This window comes from Scardinius erythrophthalmus (genome assembly GCF_964197995.2).
Source record: "Scardinius erythrophthalmus genome assembly, chromosome: 4".
NCBI classification, from domain to species: domain Eukaryota; kingdom Metazoa; phylum Chordata; class Actinopteri; order Cypriniformes; family Leuciscidae; genus Scardinius; species Scardinius erythrophthalmus.
Genome location: NC_138224.1, coordinates 11,853,837 through 11,877,984, shown reverse-complemented (window position 1 = coordinate 11,877,984; position 24,148 = coordinate 11,853,837). Strand labels below are relative to the sequence as shown.

Genomic DNA, 24,148 nt, shown 5'->3' with positions numbered 1-24,148 from the left:
GGCAAGTTTGAGCCAAAGAGATCACTGCTCAAAATCTTTCAAAGCAACTAGACATAAACGGAACTTGCTCCAGCGAATGTTGCCCCCATGATGCTATAGGGTGATTTTGGTGGTTGTCAAGGCATTGCTGTGTAGTTGCTAAGATTATTTAGGTAGTTTCTAGTCTCTGATGTTTTGTTTAACAATAATTTCCCCAGATTTATCATCTGTCAAATTAAAATCTTGTGTCCAATCCATCTCTTAGAAAAGTAAAATCCTCAACAAGCCACACAATTATCATTGTCTGTAGTTCAAACAGCAAGTTATGCACTAAAGTATAATACTTTGAGCAATAATAATATTCTAAATTCACTCTGCAAATGTACCTAGATTTTTTTTTTTTTTTTTTTTTTTTTACAAATGTACAATCCATTTAAAGTTGGTCACTACTATTCCTTCAAACATCTTCAGTGCTTGTTTGATTATAGCTGAGGTTCTAATTGCCACTTAGCACATTGAAAGACAGAAATGGAAAACAAGCGAAGCCACGGGTATTATAAAGGGAAGTCCTGAACTGAGCTCCTCTTTTTTTTTTTTTTCCATCTGCAGATCGGAGCTCTCCTCGTGCCTCATAAATACTCTCTCTCTCTCTCTCTCTGATTATCACTCTCTGTGTCTTTCTTTCAATTGATCGGCTCACAGGTCGTAATGTATTCTAATGCACTCTATTACTGTGACATTGTAAATGAGGAATCTTTCTCTGACATTGAAGTGGATGGTGATTAAGTGTTTTTCCTCCAACAACCGTCAATTAGCTTGTCAAAGTCACAAATCTAATCAGCTCCCCATCTCCAAATGAAAAGAGACTACTGTTTCTCTTTCCCTCTCATATTCATTTACACTCCTGCTTCATTCTCTCAGCAGAAGGTTGCATTTTTACAGTGACTTTCCAGTAAACCACCAAAGTGGGTCTGTTATTTCATTTTAAATAATCATTCGGTATATTATAATACTCAAACTGGTCGCATGAAGCAATAAGGCCCTAAGGGCATTGTAAAGAAATTGATAGTATCATAAAAGAGGAAGACTGATTAAACTGGATTACTGGAGAGATAAGTTAAGAAAAAATGTGTCTAGAAATCATATGTTCATATTACACTGGCATATTTAAAATTTAAACACACAGTCAGAGCCATTTGGATATCAATATTCCCATAGTGCTCTGGAGCCAATAAAGAACCTGTGAAAAACTTGAACCTCTCTGCTAAGATCAGTACATGTGATGGGTTAAAGGGAAATTACCTCTCACCGTGCTGCTAATGAGATCTCTGACCTAAAGTTGGATTATTATCTGGCAGGAAATAATGACAGAGCCGAGATGTTAACATGTCTATATTCCCCTTTGGGATCCGACGGCCCCTCGTTTTGCCAAGATGAGGAATGGGTGTCCTACATTTGGCCTAATAGCCCAGCTGTCAATACACTTATGAGGCCCGACCTCAGACACGTGGGTCAAGACTGTCAGAATATGTTTGATAGGCTCTTTTTATAGTGTTGATGGATAGACACTCAATAAAAGAGATGTTCTTCTTGTGTGATTTCGGCTAAACATTGACCTATATTATTCACAAAAGTATTCACAGAAATGCACTGTGGGAATGAATTGCATGCTAGCTTTTCTTCTCTTTCTCTCCCTCTCCCCACATTTCTGGCAGGTTAGTGTTGTCAGGGGCATCATATGCCATTTATTTATTTTTTGCAGTTACATGTAATATGTTAAGTGTTAGTGTTACGTTTTGACTTTTACGTGTTAAAAATTAATTGTGCTACTCTTTTTTTGTTTTTTTAACTTGCATTCAAGAATCACATACTCAAACATCCAAGGTAGCACATGTCTTGTTTGAATGGGCTTTATGCATTATATTATAAAAGTGTAGTGAAGTACTGATAAAAACTAGAGCTGTAAGAATAGTTTATTTTGATTGGCTGGTTGGTTCTGCTATGACCATATGGATCTTGCTTACGGTGCTTAATAATAACCTTACTGAGCAGAGTTAACTCTGTCTTCACTTCACATCACGAGATATGTTTTATGGCACATGAATTGCCAATTAAGTTGTTAAGTGTGATTCTTTTTAGTCATTACATTTTAATGCACCATAAATGTCTTCCTTTAACAGTGTTTAATGAATCACAGCCAAGTGTTTCATGTGTTAATGGTATGATACCAGTGAAAGCATGAAGATTTGAGAGATAGCACTGTGAGATTGCATAACAGATATGTTAGTAATCAGATAAGATTAGATACTCTAATCAGCCGGATGCAGTACTGCTTAGCATGCCGAGGAGCAAAGAATAAAAGGTGTTTGATCATCTGACATGCACAGATGAAAATAAGCATCCTCGTGCACGCCTGTGTTTATATTCCAATCTTAGCAGCATATGATTTCACATGCTGGTGTCGGCATATTTTTTCCCAGACGCCGACTCTGTGTTCATAAATTAGCATGGCATTGTTTTTGCTATAGGCAGGACTCGGCTGGCTCAGCTGGCTGTGCGGCTGATCATTATTCACCGTAAGCACGCAGGCTTTGACGCTCTGACAGAGAGTGGCCCAATTATCCCACTGAACTAAATCACTCACAGCTTCTCTCACTGTTTCCCGCCCCTCACACCGTCTCACAATCACTGACTCCTGCAGGTGCATGAAGGAATCGGTTGCTGAGTCATTCTCCACTTCCTGTTGGTTTGTACCAATGATGGAGATGCTAGGGGGGGCTGTGGGAGCCCTCTATGTTGTTTATTATCTTATGGGAATGATTGCACGTAACGCTTCCCTGTGACTTGTCTACAGATCACCCCGCTTCGAGGACCCCGTGAGGGAGGAACGCTGGTCACTATCCGTGGTGAGAACCTGGGACTGGAGTTCAGTGAGATTAAGGACTATGTGAAGGTTGCAGATGTGGAGTGTACACCGGTACCCGAGGGATATATCCCAGCAGAACAGTAAGTGTCTTGAACCACTTACAGGGTTTCCTGTAGTACTAGGCCAGATCTGACACTTCTTTGTAATTTTGTCATAATGACAACAATTTAAACCAGGATCTAATGACTAACTGGACTAAATGATGGCATCTCCCTTGAATCGCCTCAAACAGTTGTTCTTTGCAAATGAGTTTGTGTTATGCATACCTGCTAATAGTTAAGAACCCAGCGTCTTTTAAAAAGTGGCTGATATAAATTAGCAGTAAACACAGAGAAAGCATTACAGAAATTTTTAATCTGAGGTCAGGACAGCAAAAGATAATTATGTTTTTTGGCAAGCATTCGAGAAAGCCCCGATGACAGAATGAAAACGTCATCAGTATTATTGTCCTGATGTGAAAAACACCCTTTCATTCTTTGCTACAGGTTGGGCCAGCACAAGTTTATTGTTATTATTATTTGTACGCCGTGATAAGCCTCTTACCATGGTGCATGAGCAAATTTGACACCTGCCATGGAATGAGGCGACAGAATAACTCATTCATATTAACCGTTTATCTCGTGCATATATTATTATGGCAGGGAAAGACATTTTAAAGTCCCTCATTTAATGTTTCATAAATGTTTTTTTTTGTTATTGCGTAACTGTCCTGGTCGATTGATTGTGTATGTGTGTGTTTTACAGGATTGTGTGTGAAATGGGAAAAGCGGAAAGAAGCCAGTTTGCTGGAAACGTCCAAGTGTGCGTTGGAGAGTGTCGTCCCGAGTTCATGGCCAAGTCGTCTAAATACTACTACTTTGTGGTGAGTACCTCAGCAAAAAAACAAAAAAAAACAATGAACTGCTGGTCCATCTGCTACAAGTCTTTGCCACTTCAGGGTTGAAAGTGCCTGGATTTACTGTTTCTGCAAATGTTTACTGTGTTTCTAATAAAGAGTGAACACTATGGCCTTGTAGCCCTGCTGATGTACTTAGTCATATCAGCGAGCACTTGACCCCACCAAATGTTCGGTCAATGCCCGGAGAGGCCTTTTCCTCCCACAGAATCCTGTCCTAAGTTTTACATAATGTCATTTATTTCCTCTGATATGGATCTTGAATTATTAAAACAATTGATGAATAAAACAAATGTATGCTTGTTTTTATTATTATTAATTTGAAGAAAATATGGTCCACCTAAACCCATAAGCTGGCCGGTAAATCATTTAACATTATGCTATGCTAACCTACTGAGAAAATCTAAGAAGACCATTTCTTGCTTTGTTTGTACAAGACATTAATTAACATAATTCTATGGTTGAGACCACATACATTATAAAGCATTTTTGTAGGATTTTTCAGACCAATAAAAATATCTTTCAATATGATTCTGTGGAGGATAGGATCTTGCACGACACTGGCCACACTCATTTTTATATCCACACTACAGTTTTCCTTTTAGCACTCCCAGTTCACATGCTGATGTAACATCCATAATCAGATTGTGATCCAGCCATCCAAATGAATTGAGCTGCAGTGTCATTTTTCTTGTTATGGAGCCATTTATAGCATTTATCAGTTTTATGCAAACATTAATGGCTTTTATGTCTCATTCAGATGTAGTAATTGGATTATGTGATTCTTGGGTGAGGAGGGCAATTGGTGTTCTGAGAAAAAGGAGGTGATAATCAGATTGGGAAAGAGATACAGAGGATTGAAAAATGCGAGGGTTTGCCGCCTTACCTCTGCCGTGTGATTTGTAAGCTTGTAAATAATTCCTATTGGTTGTTTTGACCTTGATTTCTACAGATCCCTAGACTGTTGAGTCTAAAGCCGAGTCGAGGGCCAGTATCTGGGGGGACCATCGTCAACATCACAGGCAGCAACCTGGACGCTGGCAGCAATGTGTCAATCATGTTCAAAGACCAGAAGTGTACCTATCAAAGGTAGGGTTGAATGGAAAAGTACAGTGCAATGCCTTTTTGAGGTGGTGTCATTCTTTTGGTTCGTTTGCAGGTCACTCAAAGCCTCTAAGAGAAAGTCAATACTGATATTAACAGCTTGAGAGTTTCTAATTTTTAATCAATAACATCCATAGCCATCAGTTTCTTCCTGCTGGAGGTGTAGCCACAGTGTCTAATCATATGAGTGAAAGATTAAATTAGGTCTAGTAATCTTCACTTTAATAGGAATACTCATTACAGCCATTGAATAATACAAAAGCAATAAACTAAACAAATTCCTAAACAGGTATCAATACACATATAATGGATGAGGATGGACTAAAGAGACTAAACTATTTTATTTTATTTTTATCAAAAGTTTTTTAGTTTTAAATAATGAAAAATTCTAAGTGTAAAGAGCATCTATTCATGCACTAGTTATCTGAAAAACTTTGGTGATTTGTTTTTTTTTTTCTATTTGATAACACAGGAGAGGAGGACAGTGGATAACGTGTCGTTCTCATGCCTCCATGCAAGGCTACGGAAATGTGTCCGTATCGGCCTTCGTGGATAAAGCCCACATTCACAAAGATCTCAAGTTTGAGTATGTGGAGGATCCCACAATCACCAAACTTGAACCTGAGTGGAGCATTTTCAGGTGTGTTTACTACAAAGCAATTTAAGACAGGGCCGTTGGGGAAACAGCCCATAACATTGTCCAAGACCTTAAAATGAGGGGGGAGGATCAAGAATATTATTTTTCATTATTTTTCCATTTCAAACTTGATATCATTATGGACATTATATGGTTAAAGTTAATACATTGTTGATTATTTTAAAAATATTATCTAAATATAATTGTATTAAATTGAACCACTAATTTTAGAAAATTTTTGCCAAGTTAAAACCTTTAAAAAGTGAAAGTTAATAAACATGGTGTTTTCACAGTGGCAACACACCATTGACTGTGACCGGGACAAACCTGGACATCATCCAGACTCCTCTCATCAGAGCCATGTATAAGAACTTGGAGACCGTCAACGTAAGTGCAAACGTTTTCCACACAGTAAACGATCACTCGGCCTTCACCTAACCTGAGGCAAGTGAACTGGAATGAACATTAGCAGACTATTCCACCTGCTCCAATCACCTGTGTCGGCTGCGCACCATTGGATCCAGGACAGTAGCTGCATAAAAGAGGGAAATAGAGAGAGAGAGAGACAAAGAAACAGACAGAGAACAGGAAGACTGCCAGGTCCCAGCAGCAGTAGCAGCAATGTACCCTTTGTGCGGGAAAGAGGAGAATGTCGAAACACAGGGTGGATGCATAGACAAGGGTATCATGTTCCCCGTCTACAGAATGGACCCAAAGAGCCATGGGAGGCTGCACTCAGTGAGATCTGATTGAAAGGCAACAGAGACAAAAGACCGTAATGTTATCTCATGCACGTATCTCACACATGGCCGCGTTTAGCATCTGGGCTGCGATATGATTAGGCTTTGGCACACTGCTCCTCAAAGCACAGCAGAAAAAAGTGTCATACCCTACCTCGCAGTCTCTGAAAGAAGTTGTTTGTGGGGCACAAGATGCCTCGTACCCTTGTTTGTAATGCGATCGCTCATAACTAGTCTGAAAAGAGTTTGACCAGACTTTGTGCACTGAAAAAAAATGGTGACTTGAAATCTATTTTATCTTGAACAATTCCACCCGTTACAACCTTCTATAGAAGTCTTTGTGTTAGAGGAAGCGAAGGTTCGTCTTCCTGGCTGCAACAGCTTTGTGAGGAATCCAATTAAAATGACCAGACATATCTGTAGGGATGTTTTTGATGGAGAGTCTGCTGTCTGGGTGTTTTAACAGTCAACTGCAAAGCAGTGTGGGTTCACAAAACTCAAGGGTCTTGTCAGGTATTTTATTTACACTTCAAAGGGAATGTGCATATAGGTTTGAATTTAAGCTATGCCATAACTTTACATTTAATAAACCTGACCTCTTAATAAAAAAGAAAGCGGAAAAGTAAATAAGTAGTCTGAGAAACTGACTTCATGTAAATATGTATGGGATTTAAGTATTAAATGGTCTCCATTGTAGGAAGCTAAGGTTAAATACTAGTCTTTTTATTGGAAGTTGAGGTTAAATCCTGGTCTTTTTATTTGACATGACTAATTAAAACAAATTATTGTTTGCCATGTAATATTGTTGTTAATCTGAATCTAAATGTTTTTGTTTTATTCTGAATCACACATCTACAGCAAATATGATCAGCAAATCTATGTCCCCCTACCAGATATGTCAGGTTCTGAGTCCCACCACTATGCAGTGCATGGCCCCAGAGCTTCCCTACAGTCTGAGCTGGCAGAAGGAATTGCCAGAGAGACCTGATGAGTTTGGCTTCATCCTGGACAATGTTCAGTCTGTGCTGGCCCTCAACAACACCAACTTCATCTACTACCCGAATCCAGTGTTTGAACCGCTTAGTGTGTCTGGGGTCCAGGAGCTCAAGCCAGGGTCTCCCATCATACTCAAGGTAAATCAAGTATTAATCTAAATCTCTGCATTATCTGTCTTTCCAATGCAGTTGCTACATATGTTTGTGAATGTGAATTTCAGGGTAGGAACTTCCTCCCTCCAGCGCCGGGTGGCAATGGGAAGCTCAATTACACTGTTCTGATTGGAGATAAACCTTGCACATTAACTGTATCAGATACTCAACTGCTCTGTGAATCGCCCAATCTGACTGGCCGTCACAAGGTTCTGGTAAGTTCTGGTGAAATACTGGGGCACAAATCCACTTTTCACAGTGACCTAATGCTTTAGGGACTCTGTGGTTATTTTACTTTCTGAGAGGCTACAGAAATAGAAAATATGTCCCCAGTAGGACTTATTAGAGCTGGAAAACCTAATAAAAACCTTTATGCTTCTCAATGAGAAATCTGGGTGGCTGCCTGCTTCACTACTTGTTGACAGTTGTACAAGAGAAAATGCAACAGACCCTTACAGCCATGAACTCGCAAAAGGAACAGACACATTGTACCCCTCTGCTGTTGGGTCTTTAGTCTTACTATAGCACAATAATAAAAAATAAAATATCTCCATCCCTAGATGTATTTTGATTGGATTTGAACAAGATACCACACAGTATTGATTTTAAATACAACAAAGTATTGATTTTTATCAAAATCTATGCAAAATATGCTCCTTTTTAGGCACGTGTGGGTGGCATCGAGTTTTCTCCAGGTGTGGTTCTCATTACTTCTGACAGCCCTCTCAGCAGCACTGCCGTCATCAGCATTGCAGGTGCAGGAGGCCTCCTTATCTTCTTCATTGTCATTGTCCTCATTGCCTATAAGCGCAAGTCCCGCGAGAGTGACCTCACCCTCAAGCGGCTGCAGATGCAGATGGACAACCTGGAGTCCAGAGTAGCCTTAGAGTGTAAAGAGGGTAAGTAGTCTTGGGGTGGGGGGGGATTAACAAAGTGATGTCAATTCAGATTATGAGTTAGAACTTGCTCGGATTCGCAAAATCCTTGAAACAGGATAAAAATACTTAGAAACAGCCGCTGCATCATTTCCAAGACACACGCACAGCAGTGGCAAGGCCAGAAAGTGAGTGGAGAAATAGGGTGGACCTCAGTGCCTTCTCTGAAACTAAAATTGTACGATGCATGAGATAAAAATAGGGATGCAAATGATGAAAATAAATATAATCCAAAAATATATTGCCTAAATTGAAAATAAAAATGTGTCAATTAATTGAAAATGTGATCTAGGCATCATACATAACAGATAGTCTTGTGTCATATTTGTTGGAAAGGTCTCAACTAGCAGAAAAGAACAAGCATAATTGTTTCAGGTAGAGACCAGACAATTCCAAGTATATGTAAAAAGTATATATACCTTTGGGATTTGGGCCGCGCTTTAGTTTGTAGCTTCACCAAACATTAGTAAACCACAGTAGAACATAGTAGCACCCAAACACAACCTAATGTGTAGATCTTAAGAAAATCCTCATAGTGGCATTACATTCTGCTTTGCTAAAGCTATACGACATCGGAGATCCGATCGCCACTGTTGCACAGATTATTTTCAAGTTTCTGTGAAGTTTTTATTAGTGACCTCAACCTATTTGTTCTTCATGTTATGTGTCTTCCGCAGCTTTTGCAGAGCTGCAGACAGACATTCACGAGTTGACCAGCGATCTGGACGGAGCTGGTATTCCATTCCTGGACTACCGCACATACACCATGCGAGTTCTGTTCCCTGGCATCGAGGAGCACCCTGTCCTTAGAGACCTTGAGGTAACCTAACAATTTTAATGATGCAAAAATGTTTTGTGCAATAATAAATTTGCATCCAATGGGCCAAATTTCCATCCAGATGTACATTCATATATTTACATATTCATGTATGCATGTAATTACTGCATTGTACCTGTGTGAGGAACAGTCACGTTAAAGCTACACTGTGTAATTTTTCAAGTTGATTTTTAGCAACAAACACTTTGTTCTTTCAAAATTATGTTCATTCATGTGTAATTACTTCCACCAACTAATCAAGTATTCTCGTAAGCGTAGAGTCTGCCGTTCAGAATACATACGAGCGAGTTGCTCGAATGGCGGCAGCCATGTGCGCCTCCATCTTGAAAATACATTAGCCAAAGAGGGACATACCTGGAAATTCAAGCTCCGCCTTTCGCACTTTTACACTCAGTAGCACCGTGACGAATGCGAGGGGGAGATTACTCGCGACTGCCGGCAGATTTGAAAGCTTGTTGAAGATGGAGGATCGTGCCTATTCTCGAGGACATGTAACAGAGTCGCCAATTAAGCGAAAGAGAGAATTAAAACAACAACACTTGCACCGGCTCTGTTTTTTGGTTTTCCTTTACCTTTCCCTCTACCTATAGCTTTCCCTAGATTTCCTTTACCTTTCCCTAGCACCTCCGTCGCATCAACTGATCTCTGACTCTGCTCACAGAGAAAATTATGTACGCTGTAAACATTGCCTTACACTATTAATCTCGTACAATATACAGAATAACGATAGCACTGATACTTTACTAAGATTTGCTTGCATTCATTTGGGAACCTGATAGCTGATGTTAGCAATGAAATGGTACCAAAATAACGAAAACGTAAAACTATTTTTCATTTTACATAGAGGTCATAACCTATATGTTAACTGACTAAATAACTAAATGCAATTTGTAATAGTTCTCTAAAGTAACCTCATCACTTGAAGGAACACTCATGGACAAAGTCGAACTGGAAGCCATGTTAATCTTGGAATAATACGGCCACCGTAGGAGTTAAAACGCCCTCGGAATGGGAGGGGCTAGAAAGTAATATTCAGTTGGTAGTCATATACGATTTCACCGCTAGATGGGAGAAAATCTTACACACTGTAGCTTTAATGGCTGCTAAGTATATTTTTGTTCTTTGTTTTTTTGTTTTTCCGAAGGACTAACAGCACAGTGGGGTTGTTGGGAATAAAAGCTGTCACTATGCTGTTTGTGTTCACCCTCAGTAAACAAAAGGCAGCAGCTCTCATTATAATCTACATGCAGTCTCTTTCTCTTGCTAATTTTTTTCTTAAAGTAATGAGCTGCTCTCTGATTCACAATCATCCTTTTGTTAATATCAGTAATGACATGTGACACAACTGTTTTTTTTCTGAGTGTGGGGAACAGAATTAAAATCTAATGCATGGTACACCGAGCTACGGGTTATTTATGCCCCGCTATGAGAGTGATGGACAGTTTTAATTGAATCACACATATTTCTTCAGCCAACATACCTTACCTGCTAATGCCAGATGATATCTGGTTCTAATCAGCTAGGCTATATCAATTAAGACTTAATTGGAATAAACGTCTCCTCTCTCTTGAGAAGTTTATAGTAAAATCACAGCTAATGACAGGAGCCGTCTAGAGATTCTGACAGGTATTTAATGATTATTGATGAGGAAAATCATATCAAATGATGTCATGAGGGTCTCTGCTTGGTTAATTGTTTGTCATCAGGTATTCTTGCACAATGAATTCATTATAACCCAGTGAGCAGCTTTTATTAAATGTAGCCTGTTCATCTGCATAGTGTTTTTTAACTTTTTTAAATTTAATATACAGTATTTGGTTCTTTTCAGTTTATTGGACACTGGCAGAGAATGCTGTAGGCCAAATGAGACAAGCTAAAGTTTAAGTGAGCATTCTTTAACTTCACCAAAAAAAAAAAAATGGAGGCATTTATGATGAGTTGCTTAGCTGAAGGGAAATCTACATGAAATAATGCCATAATTGGATGCTTTTCTCAGTGAAACAGGACATTCAATGAGTAAAAAATGTAGGGCAGGGCTTGATTTTATCCATCAAACAGTAATAAATAAATAATAAATAAATACAATTTTAGGAGGAATAAGATGCACTGATAAATCATGCAAAATAGTATCAAAACTGTGTATTTACAAAGTAAATTGTGTCTAATTTGATTTCATTGATTCAATGAATATGCTGATGAATAATCACATTCAGGCTGTGAATTTTCATCTGTTTGTAACTGTTGTTTTCTCTTTTTTTCCTGCAGGTGCCAGGTTACAGACAGGAACAGGTGGAGAAAGGCCTAAAACTGTTTGGACAGCTTATCAACAACAAGGTTTTCCTGCTGTCCTTCATCCGAACCCTGGAGTCTCAGAGAGGCTTCTCCATGCGAGACCGCGGCAATGTCGCCTCCTTGATCATGACTGTTTTGCAAAGTAAACTGGAGTATGCAACCGATGTGCTCAAGCACCTGCTGTCTGACCTCATTGACAAGAACCTGGAGAGCAAAAACCATCCCAAACTCTTACTCAGAAGGTACTAGAAATATGCACATGAAAGCCATCTCAAAAATCTAGTCCTGCAGTCCAGTGGGTTTTACTGATTATAAATGCCCCTCGTGTGTGTAATCAACAGAGCACATGTTCTAAATTTTGGGATCATTTCAATCTGCCATATTCTAATTATAGTTAACTCCATTGATGAGAGCAGATGACCTCTGTGAATTGTCTTTGAAACGTGGACTCTACAGTACGCTGAATAGGAATAATTGCTTTTGGGGACATTAAAATGCACACTTTCTCTCCCAAACATGGAATTCACTGACATGCTCATCATTAAATTGTAATTAGGATTAATTAGCTTGAGATCCAATTAACAGTGCACTAAAAACCTACTGAATGTAGGGAGATATGTGAAGCTTAATTCCCCATGCAATCAACTTCTTTGTATCTCTGTATTTGTTGTACTCTGTATATAGCAGTTCATTTGTAAAGTTAGTTGGCTGACACATTTGATTTTTTGGCGGTAAATAGAGGGTCTTTCTGAGAAAAATAATGACAAGGAACACAAAATAATTCATTGGTCAAAACAAGCTTGCTAATAGCAACAGGATGATCATTTGACAACTACAAGAGAAGCTCCTTGACTGAATCATAACTGATTCAACACCCTTGATGGCAAGCGTGATTAATTGAAACAAGCAAAGGGAAGATTAATTGCACAAAGAGCTGCTGTACATATTAGTGGTGAAAAATAAGATATTTTTCTTGTTTCAGTCAAGCTTCTGTTAGGGACAAAAACAAAAACAACCCTGTCACATTTTTGTAGGCACCTGCAACATCTGCACTTTGCGGATGTTGGCTACAATGTCCCATTATAACCTGTAGTCCAGTGGCTCCTCTCAACAGGTTTTGCTTTAGGATACAGATTTTACAAAAATTGTTTGTTATAAATGTTCTTAAAATGAAACACTGAAATGTTGCCACACGTGCGTTTTTCCAATGAGCCTGTGTTGCATTTTTGGTTTGTGATCCTCCAGTTGAGAATCCCCCTTTTTAGTCCATATATTTCAATGGATGACCCTCACTGGTATATGGAGTGATCTTCGCTACATGGAACCTGTCTAACCTCTAACACCTGCTTAGCAAAGCTAGATACAGAGCACTGGGCCAGAACAGTGAAGCTTAATCTGTTGTCTGAGAATAATTTTCTCCTCTCGGTCTCTCTTTCACTGCATGATTTCTAAATCTGTGTTTAAAATGCAGAGAAGCAGGACATCTTTGGCAGAAGCCTCCAACCAGCTTTCCTTTCCCCATTTCCAAGAAAGCGCTTGCGACAGCCGCCCCATCTGTCCAGCCTCAACCTGAGTTCACAAGCACACACAGGCTAACTAACTAACGGGCGGCTTCTAGAACCATCTGTCGTATTTCTCCCTCTCCTTCGCTCCCTGCAGCCCACTCTACTCATCTACGATTAAAAATAACCTCTCCGATTGTGCAGCCCATTTTCTCTATATGTATGGCATCAGTGAAGTCCACGTGGGTCTCCTGTTCCTGCATATGCTTGTACACTTATTTTTACTCAGACTTTTACTGACCAGCACTTTTAAATCCAGTTCCTTCACACACACACACACACACACACACACACACAGTCATGCAGAGCTGAATAGAAGTCCTGTGATTATTCTCTGGGGATAATCCTCAGTGAAGGGGGACCATGGTTACGCAGCGGGACCCGACAAAGCAGCGAGCGGACAATCTTCTCCACGTGAGGCAGAGTGCGAAAATGAAATTATTCCTAGCTTCAAGCTGTGTTCTTTAACACATGTGCATTAAGGAGGGGGACATTCCGGGGGTTTGTTTCAACAGACGATTGTTTGGTTAAGAAAATAATCCCTGTGATGCTGCAAGGTGCATAACGTCAGCACATTAGCCAGGTGTGTGTGTGTTCCTGGCCACCTATTAGCTGAAGCATGAGACTAACTCTCAGCACTCGGTCAATTCCACATGCTTAGCAACACTCTTAAATCAAATAACACACATTTGCAGTGCAGTATTTGTCATAGAGTGACAGTTCTCATTTTGACTCTCTGGAATCATAAACCACTCTTAGGTCCTCGAAGTTGGTAGAGCTGGCTGTTCACATCCATTTGCAGTGGCAGAAAGCAGCATCAAATGTAAATGGCCTTTTCTGGATGCGAGAGATGAGGAGGAAGATATATGGAGCTCTTTCCTCACCCCCTTTTTCTTGTTTATGGAGCATAGCTCCAATGTGCCTCTTTGCGCATTCACCGTGGAGGAATCCTCCAGACGATTTTACTTCGTTCCACTTTGAAATGGCTGTTTAATCAGGGGGAACTAAGCACCAGGTGATGCCACATCCCATTCCTCACCACTGGATGGGCATCACTTTTCCTGCCTCCCTAAACCAAAGCCAAACAAGAGTTTGCTCTCAGTGCCAATGATATGTGACATAAGGATTTGGGGGACAGTGATAGTTGGTTGCTCTTGGCCCTGTGGCAATGTTATGGAGAGGTTGTGCCAGGATTGTCTGGCAACAAGGCTACTTGTTCCCCCTTCGGTGAGCCGAGAGGTAACACAGGATATGGGTAAGTGAGTTTATGGGGTCTTGCCAACAATAATTACCATCAAATCAGCCAATAGAAAAAGAAAGGGAAAGCTAATGGGAATAAGTGACAGTACACAGAGGCGAAAAGTTTTCTCACTCTTGCCATTTCCTTTCTTTATCTATTTTTTTCTGTTCTACGCTACAACTCTGGGTTTTCCCCCACCTACTGTTTCTCTTGTAAATGATCCAGGCATTGAGAACAGTCGGGAGTGAGGATGATTACAGGGCAGTGTTAGGATGGAGATGAAAGGAAAGATGAAACGTGACCCTGTTGACCCCTGGACCAGTCCTCCTTTAGCCCACTCAAAGCAGTGGCTACAAAACAAGGGGACACTAATCCTTTCCAGGTGTTGTGCCAGCTTAGTGGGCACATGCAGACACGCATGTACCCATGGTACTGCGCAGCGGCAGGTCTTCGTACGGCAGTGGGAGAGAGGGAATGCAGGTGGCAGCTGGGATGCAAGACGGCAGAGTAGGCATAGACACACACACACACCACAATGCTGTAATCCTGAAATATTGATGCTCTGTGCCATGGCTCATTGCAGGGCGCCTTGGCAATTCACCAGCTCCCTGCGGCACACAGACTAGAGACACCGGATCCATGTATATTGGGTTTCACTTTGTTATAGTTATTATGTATGTACATCTCTCATGCCGGATCAGAGCTTGTGGTCCAAGCGAAGGTGTTAGCCAATCATGATGTACTTCGACGCACACTGGCCCTCCATTCAGCCACCTTCTTTTGTAATGCGATACATTTAAAGCTCAATAGCCGGACTGTGGGGGGGAGGAAATGAGTCCGGTCTTATTCCAGGCCAGAATAGGTTCACTTGGCATCGATCCAGCTGGATCATATAAAGGCTTTTAATTGGGTTTCTTGTATTAGAGTCTCATGGATTATTGTGGTAATAAAGACAGCCTGCAGATTGGGGCTATAGATTCCAGAGCGCAATTCATGTTCTGGCAATTATGTTTGTTTAACAAAGTCCTATTCATTAGGAGACACCGGGCTTTGTGAAGTGAATTTTTCATGGTCGTGGTAATCGCATTTGTGTGTGACACTTGCAGTGATAATCGTGGCTTTGTGCTGCTTTTATTTATTTATTTACACTGTTTGTTTGCTTATTTGTTTTTCAGAACGGAGTCTGTGGCTGAGAAAATGCTAACAAATTGGTTCACTTTTCTGCTATACAAATTCCTCAAGGTAAGTTAGCTATTTAAATGTGGATACATTGTGGGTGTGTAACCACATATTCAGGTCTGGGGTGGCCCAAATGTAATAATTAAAAACCAACGATTGAAATTAAATATCAACCATTATTTTGAATAATCATCAGCAAAGAAAAGAGACTCACTCACCTTCAAGGTAATTTGGCACAGTCCTGCGGGAGCATTGGCAGTGATGCACTACAGGTGTTTGACAGAGGGGAGAGTGTCTGTCTAGTGTATAAATATGTGTTGGTGTGTATATACATCTGTATGCGAGTGTGCCAGCATGCACTTTTAATCAAAGACGGTTTAAAGTTGGCCAAGTCTTGCTGACTCCAGCGTTTTTCGGTTCTTATAATGAGACGGTTGGCTTAGCAGGTGTTTCTCAATTCTACATATAGCACTGTGACCGTCAGCACCACTGCAGTCCTCTCTAGCACTTGTCATTAATCTCTTAATAAACACATCTGCTGCAATCAGAACATGGCATGTGCAATTTCAGAAATGTACAGAAATTTCCTGGATTCTGGAATGCACAAAGCAGGCAATAAATTCTGGAAGTCAAGGCTGTTTTGTCCAGTCTGGTTTAACGGATTAGACCTGAGTGAATGAAGCTGAAACATCACTCGAGAGCTTCAGGATTCATTTAAGCTTAAATTGGCCTGTACTGTAAGAGAAGGACTTTATTGTGACCTCACCCATGCGAAACCATAACATTATTATTGCAGTCACAAAACATTGATTTGAGTATTATTGAACAGTGCTTGACCAGCTGCCCAGACCACTAGTCATTTCTCATTTCAGCAAGCATATTCTAGCCAAATTCAGTACACTTCAGCTTAATGCCTTCCTCGGGGTCTTCAACAGGGGGGTCTGCCAATTGTTGTTTAATCTTAATGTGTTTTTTCTCTCTCTCAAAAATACTTCTGGTAACATGTTCAGCAAAATGTTTCATTGTCCCTCCCACATTAAAATGAAATGTAAAAAGTATTTGACTCTGTAACATCAATAATGATTTTTTTTTTTTTTTGTGGCTGCATATTGTCAATTTAATCATAACATAGTATGTAAATACATACAAAATACAAAAACTCCAGATCTAGCTTGACTATCAATGGAATCTATATGAGTGAAATTGTGGTGTCAGTTGAAACTGACGCACTAGCACCAGAACTGTAAAGCTCCGTTCAAAATGTCTATTACTGTAACTGAATGAGGGAATGATAGCCCACATTCTCTGTAGGTGGTTGGTGTGAAATTTAAGAGCATGAAAGTGACAGAGTGCCTTTTTTTCCTTGTGTAGGAGTGTGCAGGGGAGCCCCTCTTCTCTCTTTTCTGTGCCATAAAGCAACAGATGGAAAAAGGCCCTATCGACTCTATCACCGGAGAAGCCCGCTACTCACTCAGTGAAGACAAGCTCATCAGACAGCAAATTGATTACAAGACTCTGGTAAGGCTTGGATGACATGTTGGATGAGGGAAGGAAAGATGACCGGGTTTGGAAGGATAGAGAAGGAGAGGAGTAAACTAAAATAGGACTGAAGAAAAAGACAAGTATAAATGGGTGAGGAAGAGGCTAAGTAGCGTGAAAGTACTAAGAAGCAGACAGGTGTGCAGGTAGAGAGAAGAGTAAGGTAATTTGTTTGGGTTGATGCAGCAAGCAATGCCCATAGTCTTCATGCCTGACAGGGAACACACAGGCTTGTCAAGACCTTTGACCTGTCTGCTGTCCTGTGGTGATTGGCAGTGTTGTGTTCGGCTGGCCACTGTGACAGGCATGAGCTAAGCCTGTGTTGTCAGGGCTGCACGTATGCCAGGACGGGCTGTTTACAGGGACAGCACGTCAGAATGCTAATCTGTATTCTGTATGAGACTAAGAGAGAAAAAGAAAAAAGGGGAATGTGGCGACTAGTTTCGTCACTTGGCATTCGGCCCATTCCTCTGAACACCGCACTGATTTGATGACTGTAGGAGCTGTTTCAGCTTCATCATCCTGTCCCCACTTCCAAAACACTTAAACAGCTGCTGATACACCACAATACAAGCCACTACCAATAGTACATTCTGCCTTCCCTACCCTGGCCATTTGCTGGTTACATTATCAATCATTTCTTACTCATTAAGATACGAGAGGTTGTTATATTGACCAGTCAGCATCCACAACATTTTAACTGTATTGAAATCCCCATACTACTTTTTTTCTTCTACACACTTTTCTGCAATTAGTTTAACATACATACTCAAACTGAAAGTAAACAAAACTGAAGTAATTACAAGCTATGCAATTATATATTTATACTGCTGGACTGCAAGTAAAGGAGCTCTCTTGCAGTGTGCGATTATTTCATCATATAACAGGTGCCAACAAGGGCCTTCTTAGCCTCTATATGCTGTCTCTCTCATAAGGGCCTTTTTTTTTACTGAACTTTGTAATTATGTCTGATGATGGTGAAGGCACTGGTGTTAATGACAGCTATCATCAGAGATAGAGAATCTAACAGGAACTAGGTTGAGGAGAATTAGTGTGTTAATTGCAGACTGGTGCAAGCTGAGGTGTGTGAGGTGACGACTCCCTCGGGATGGCCATTAGACTTTTACACTTGTGCCGTTATACTTGCTGACTACGTTCACTCATTGAGAAATGCCCCATACAGGTTTGACCAGAATACTGTCATACAGTACATTAGATCTTGTAGGTGTTAATAAATACAGATCCTACATCAGTCACTCTGAGACATGCTGTGAACACAGAGTTCAGTAGACATACTGAACATGATACCAGCTCTCCATGGGGCCTGAATTAACTTTTTAACAGAATTTGCTCTTTTGTTTAAGGTTAAAATATTCAGCTTACATGCATGGATACATTTTAGCATTCTTTATAATCAGCTGACACACAATACATTTCAAATCATGCAAAAAGATAATTTTACAGCTACATAAATATTCATGCGTCTCCTATGCATGTGCTAATTGTTCTGTGTCATGTAGGTGGTGAACTGCATGCATCCAGACAATGAGAAGAGCCCAGAGGTGCAGGTGAAGGTGCTGAACTGTGACACAATCAGCCAGGTGAAGGAGAAGATCTTGGACGCCATCTACAAGAATGTTCCCTATTCGCACCGACAAAAAGCTTCTGACATGGACCTGGGTATGACACGCATTATGCTATCTTTAGATGCCTTTACCCTTTAAAACTTTTACACCTTCATTTGCCCTGGTCAGGGGATCTGGTGTGTGAATCAATGACTTTTGCGGTTTTGGAATGATGGGTGAAATGAAGGTGATTGGAAGTCGTTACATTAATATTAGCCTTTGATTCACACTCAAGCTCACATCCTGTTATTTGTAATTTAACAGATAGGGTCCTGGGGAACAATTGTGATAGAGGTTTTAGTAATAAAGTCCATAAATTTCCCCTTACTTGGCAATTTACTTGGATTCAAACCAGTAACCTTGAGATTATTAGCCCAATACTTAAAAAAACACTACAGTAGCAAAGTCAATATTAGGCAGACACTTTCTTTTACACAATCACGTATAGCCAATAGGTTGTACACACACCTTCCTATTCAAACTGCATAGATTGTAACTTGCCAATTGCCTTCTTATCCAAAGCCACTTACAATACATTAATGTCAGAGACTGTCCACCATATCTATTTGTCTTCTCTGGGATCAGTCTTGTTTCAAGGCAAGAGAACATGCCTGTAACTATTTATTTCATTTCATGATTTGAACCAATAACTTTCAGATTACATGGCAGCTTTTACATCCTCCAACTCACTTCCAACAGCCAAATTTAAGCTTTTTTACTTAAAGGGATAGTTCATCCAAAATTCTAAATTCTGCCATCAAAAGAAGATGTTTAGAAAAATGCCTCTGTGTTTTTTCTTCAATTTCTCTCATTTCTCCCAATTACAAAGCCATACAGGTGATGACAGAATATTTCATTTTGGGTAAACTGCCTCTTAAAGAGAATAAAGTTAATTTGGGATGCCAGTAACTCTAAAGTTGATCAATACTTACTTGAACAAAGCAACCTTCGTATTACAACCCCCGTACTTTTACCACGAAGCCACTGCTGCCTCCATGCATGCGTAAACAAATATCAGCTGTGACAGTATGCTTGAGTTTATTTATACACGACTAATTGACAGGTGGGAGCATCTCACAGTTACTGGGAAAAAATAGCCAGACTGATCCGCATAGAGCTATTTTTTCTCAAATTATAGAATCGGATTGTTTATGCTGTACACTCCTCGTTTTTTGCAAATAGCATATTTCTCAAGCCATGGCCTATTGCTAGTCTATCCATTAGGGAATGGAACCATGATAAGTGAAGAAATCATTTTACCCTCTTTTGACAGGCTCTCCTGTGTAAAATGCTTCATGGGCCCCGTGGGGCAAGTGTGTTGTTTTATTATTGTTTTATTAGGGGGGAGAATTGGACAATGTCTGAGGGAGTGTGTGCGAGTGTGTTGTGAGATAAAGCAACGGGCGTCCCTGGATGAGAGGGGGCATCTCGGCATTCCGTAAACGGATCTCAGTGTCTCCTGTGCACCGGCACACTCTCTGGCCCGATCCGGAGGCCAGATAAAGATAATGGGTAATAGGAATGAGGTAGCCTCCATCTCCTCGATCCCTCTGAGACAGATTGGACCGGAGTGTTTCTGTTTTTAATTCTCTCTGTCACAGTCCCCTGAGGGCAGGGATGGAGGGAGGGAAGAATGAGAAAGTGATGCAGACAAATCAATGCACTTCAGCCAATCCCAGTCTCTATTTTAACAATTTCTTTGGCTTGATTCTCTATCCAGCTATATCCTGCTGCTGTCATTTTTGCTCCTGTTCTTTTTTATTTTCGGCAAAACACTTTATTTAAAGGTGACGTGGTTACACGTTACTACATGTACTTACTATAGAAATAACAGTAAATTATGCATAATTACAAGTAACTAACCCTAAACCAAAACCAAAACCTAACCCTAACCGTAACTCATGTAGTTAAGTACATGTAGTTAATTAAAATTACTCAGTACTTGTTTGAGTAAGTACAATGTAACTACATCACCTTAAAATAGTGTAATCTTATTTTAATTTATTTTCCGTCCCTTTTCCTTTTATTCGCTTTCTTATTTTAGTCTGTTTTGTTCTTCTTTTCCTTTTTGTTTGTTTTCAAAAACTTTTCTCTTATTGTTTCTTAATTTTCTCTTCTTTTGTCTTTTGTTCTTTTTGTTTTTGATTTTAGTTTCTTTTCTCTTATTCTTTTAGTTCATTTTTTTTCTTTTAGTTTTTTATTCTTCTCTCTGTTTACTCTTCTGTTTGCACTTGGAGCCTAGGCTCATTTGCATGTTTATAGACAGTACTGTTGTGAGATATAAAACAATGGTCAGGCGTCTCCTGGAGATTTGAAGTTATTCTCATCACCCAGAGACTTGTTTCATCATCCTGCTCGTGATTGCAGTTTTGCTTCTCTGTTTGGGATCAGAGCAAAAGTTAGCAGCAGGCGGTGTGAAGAGGCCTCACTCCTCTAGCGTTCCAACCATACATTTATTTGTCCAAAACAAAAGAACAAGAAAGACGTCTCTCTTGTTCCTGGCCATGTTTTCCGTACATCACATTACAAAGGGATATGTTTATTTCATTCAGCACTGATACCCATCTCATCACTGTTTCACATTGCTGTTTTTGCTGAGGCTGCAGACAGTGGCTGGTGTGTGCTGAGGGGAGGGTGGGAGAATATCTTCGCATTTTGTTGTGCATCTCTAGTTCAGTAACTACAATAAGAGCAAGCTCAGCAGGAGGCTTAACGTGGTCGATCAGGGCCGTTTGGGCACAAGATGCTCGACCCACTACAGATAAAAAAGGAAGTGGCTTTCAGCAGTGTCTGTAATCACGCCCATCGATCCACTGGCCACGAAGGCCCGGCTCTCTAACAAAGGGCAGAAGAGATTAATTTACCTTTCCTTTCCTTCCTCTCTTTCTCAAATGCCTCTTCATGTACCCTTATTTTCTCTCTCGCTTTCATTTCTTTCTCCTCCTCTCTCTTAGTATAGACTTTGTCCCTTTCCATCTTAAGTTAAGTGTGGTTTTGAGCTCCACTTTTTTTTTTCAAAGCTAAAGAAAGAGAATCAATTTTAAGATTACTATATGCTATAAATACCAGCATATTTATCACCACAAGAAGTTTTTGTACTAACACTAAGATATGCATAAAATTGTCTAGTGTCTGCTTGAGTCCGGAAGCTTAGTGACTTAATGCACTGAAAATATTTAAATAAGGAAAATAACTTGTTTTGTAAAGTAGCTGTATGTAGTTTTTGTGTTAAAATACTTCCTATCTCAACTTAACAGACAACTCTAAGATAATCTCTTTTAAAAAGAGAATGATTTAATGCAAAATACCTTGTTCACTAGGGCCAAATGACATTGTATCACTGAATTATGCACTTTCTGTAAAAATGGGTTGAAATGATCTCTATTGTGAAAAGTGACATGCACATAAACGTGAATTGGATTGAATTGGTTCTGCTGCACTTTCAATATTACTGTATTAAACATTGGATTTAACTTCTTTTGTGTTATCTCGTTGCAGAGTGGCGTCAAGGCAGAGTGGTACGAGTCATCCTTCAGGATGAGGATGTTACCACAAAGATCGAGGCTGACTGGAAAAGACTCAACATGTTGTCTCATTACCAGGTATAGTAAACTATGTTACTTACTATTCTTCACAGTTGTCTTTCACACAGATTTTTTTATAGTTGGTAAGTGCATTTGAGAAAATCACAGCTGTGTGCTGAAGAGACAAATGCTTGATGCTGTTGGCACTCAAGTCAGACCAACAGAGTTCCTTGAGGAAATCAGTGTTGAAACATCTTCGTTGTGCAACTGTATAATGAACTTGAGGCTATTGCTTTCACTCAGAATGCTCCTTTTCTCATCTTTAATACAGTCTTGAAAATAGTTTTCATTGTTTTCCACTGTATATAGTGACTAAACAGTTTTTCGTTACATTACTGGTTCCTCAGATTAAGGTCTAGGTTCCTTAAAGCAGCAGTAAGAATACTGAATCCGGCTTGATTTCCTGTGAAGGAGAGAAAGGCAAAGTTTGTATGTGACCGTATGGGTGTTCAAGATCTTGTGTGTGGACTATTCACTTCTAGGTAAACTCACTCCTGTAATGGGTGTTCAGTATGCAGGTTTGTCATACAGTCAGAGGTCCAAGACATGAATGCTTCAGAGCGGTAGAAATCTGCATTCTCTTTTCTTTCTATCGTCTCTACCATCCCTTTTCTTGTGAGAAAGATTATCAAAGAGGCTTTGGTGTTGGCTGTTTTCTATTCAAACCGTCTGCCATCACAAAGGATTTAAGCCTATGAAATCTACCTTAAATCAGAAGGAGGGTGAGCATTGCTGTTTTCTATTTAAAGCAGCATCTCCAGATGTCCCAGTACATTTAATCTGACAGCAGTGGGATGCAGGTGCAGGTGGAGCTGTTGTCTGACACCCGGGTTAGATGATCTAGCTAATGACTTTTGATAAACAGCTCTCTGTGTGATGTGAGTTTTAGCGTGGGCTTTCAATAATAGCGCAGATTCTGACAGAGGAACTAATACTGGAACAAAGAGATTTGAATGTGAGATGAATGTGTTTTATGAGGCTCAGAAGTGTAATGCTCTATTAATGTTTGTCTCGGATGTAACAAGGAACCTTTATAAGGTGATCAGTACAAAAAAAAAAAAGCTGAGCAGAGAAAAGGTTTCTATGATGGTAATTGCTTTTGGTTTGTGTGTCTTAGTTGATCTTGTTTAGGGAAACATACACACTATTAACATTCATTGCATCTCAGCCTTATCGAGGACCCTTTTGCCCTCATCGACCTCTATAATAGGGTTCAGTCAAGGCACTTCCAGGTCATTTCGAATGCCGAGTCTGACTGACAGATCTCTTACGTGGTGGACAGGGACCATTGAGTTTCAGAGGTCAGGTATGGCAATGCTGTCTCAGCAGGGGACTGATAAAACCTGTCTATCTGCAATTATATAAACACTTAAAGTGTGAAGAACCCCAGACTATCTGTTAGGCTGGGCGGGGCAGTTTAGGCTGGATAGGAGACAGGCGGCGCTTCATTACGGTGTAAATAATTTCCTTCATAAGCCGCCTTCCAAATGAGCTTTTTGAGAGAGAGGAGTCTGCACAGTACTTAAATTAAATGTCACGGGGCGGCGCATGGGTGCAGGGCTGCAAGCGGCAGGATGGATTAGCTGTTGATTGGAATCGGAGATGAGATAATGAAGACAGAAGTTAATTCATTTTCAGTCGGGGAGGGCATGCTATCCTTGACAAAAAAGCTATCAGACACCCTAAGCCTGTTAAAGTTGCTGAAGAGGGGAAATAGACATTCCGTGAACCCCTGTACCATATTCCATTTCTTCATTTCAGTCCTTGCACCACATACATGTTCATGACTGACTTACTTTCATTCCTTCCTCTGTAATGCTACAAATTCCCTAGTTTAGTGTAGTACACAATGTAAAAAGTCATAAAGTGCTGATATGTCTGTCATGAAGCATCCTCTGTGCATTTCTAATGTATATCTCAAGTCA

The 24,148-nt window shown here is 40.1% G+C and overlaps 1 protein-coding gene across 1 annotated transcript in view; it reads left to right on the top strand.

Moving 5' to 3' along the window:
* Positions 1 to 24,148, top strand: part of plxna4 (plexin A4) — a 205,986-nt gene that overhangs the window by 164,270 nt on the left and 17,568 nt on the right. The window contains exons 13-26 of the mRNA XM_081363538.1: positions 2,834 to 2,985; positions 3,650 to 3,767; positions 4,753 to 4,889; positions 5,377 to 5,544; positions 5,835 to 5,928; positions 7,175 to 7,414; positions 7,498 to 7,644; positions 8,094 to 8,328; positions 9,042 to 9,184; positions 11,468 to 11,736; positions 15,472 to 15,538; positions 16,847 to 16,993; positions 18,535 to 18,694; positions 22,138 to 22,241. Of these exons, the coding sequence (XP_081219664.1) occupies positions 2,834 to 2,985; positions 3,650 to 3,767; positions 4,753 to 4,889; positions 5,377 to 5,544; positions 5,835 to 5,928; positions 7,175 to 7,414; positions 7,498 to 7,644; positions 8,094 to 8,328; positions 9,042 to 9,184; positions 11,468 to 11,736; positions 15,472 to 15,538; positions 16,847 to 16,993; positions 18,535 to 18,694; positions 22,138 to 22,241 (2,181 nt within the window). The remainder of the gene's footprint in view (positions 1 to 2,833; positions 2,986 to 3,649; positions 3,768 to 4,752; positions 4,890 to 5,376; positions 5,545 to 5,834; positions 5,929 to 7,174; positions 7,415 to 7,497; positions 7,645 to 8,093; positions 8,329 to 9,041; positions 9,185 to 11,467; positions 11,737 to 15,471; positions 15,539 to 16,846; positions 16,994 to 18,534; positions 18,695 to 22,137; positions 22,242 to 24,148) is intronic.